General features: G+C 60.2%; 1 protein-coding gene across 1 annotated transcript in view; it reads left to right on the top strand.

Annotated features, from left to right (window-relative positions):
• The window catches only part of SMG5 (SMG5 nonsense mediated mRNA decay factor), a gene marked incomplete at its 5' end in the record, with an annotated part of 12,182 nt that extends 11,931 nt beyond the window's left edge, over positions 1 to 251 (top strand). Inside the window, one exon of the mRNA XM_010014813.1 lies at positions 168 to 251. Coding sequence (XP_010013115.1) covers positions 168 to 251 — 84 coding nt within the window. The remainder of the gene's footprint in view (positions 1 to 167) is intronic.
• Positions 252 to 713: the final 462 nt, after the last annotated feature.

Raw genomic sequence — 713 nt, 5'->3', positions numbered from 1 at the left:
CAGCTCCATCCCAGGCCACTGTGTCCAACCTGGCCTTGAACCCTGCCAGGGCTGGGGCAGCCCCAGCTCCTCGGGACACCCTGTGTGAGGGTTCTTCCTCCCAGGGGCTGGTCTCAGTGTCCCCTCTGGCAGGTTGAGCCCTGCCCCTGAGCTGTGTCTCTTTGCAGTCTGCCATCCAGGCAGCCGCCAGCGCCAGCGTGGAGATAAAGAACGTCCTGGACTTCTACAAGCAGTGGAAGGAGATGGGCTGATGCTCCGCAGGGCACTGGCTGGTGTGAACCTTTCTCTCCCCCTCTCGGAACGTGCAGCGTCTGAACAAAGGCAACCAAACTCCAGGCGACACTTGGACACGAAGAAGCAGCAGCAGCAGCACCACCACCAACCAAATCTCCACCCAAACCAAGCCAAAAGGAACCCCAAATCCAATTTGGCACCATAGAGCCACCTCCAGCTGGATCCTGAGCAGACGCCTGCACAGCTCCAAGGGCTCTGAGAAGAGAGCCAAGGAGAGCTCTGCCCTTCTCCCAATGGGCAGAGCTGGGCGAGAGCTGGGCAGTCCTTGGGCCCCCCACCCCTCCAGTGCTTGCTCAGCTCCTCAAGCCGGGACTTGCCCTCCCAGACCCAAACCAGCGTGGCAGGAACGGAGCCCTCCTGGCTTGGGAAAGAAGATCCAAAGAGTTGTTGAGCTCTTGGTTGGCAATTTGGTGACAGGA

This window comes from Nestor notabilis, unplaced genomic scaffold (genome assembly GCF_000696875.1).
Source record: "Nestor notabilis isolate BGI_N333 unplaced genomic scaffold, ASM69687v1 scaffold18245, whole genome shotgun sequence".
Taxonomy (NCBI): Eukaryota; Metazoa; Chordata; class Aves; order Psittaciformes; family Psittacidae; genus Nestor; species Nestor notabilis.
Note: the sequence above shows the minus strand (reverse complement) of the source record. Positions and strands in the feature narration are given on the sequence as shown.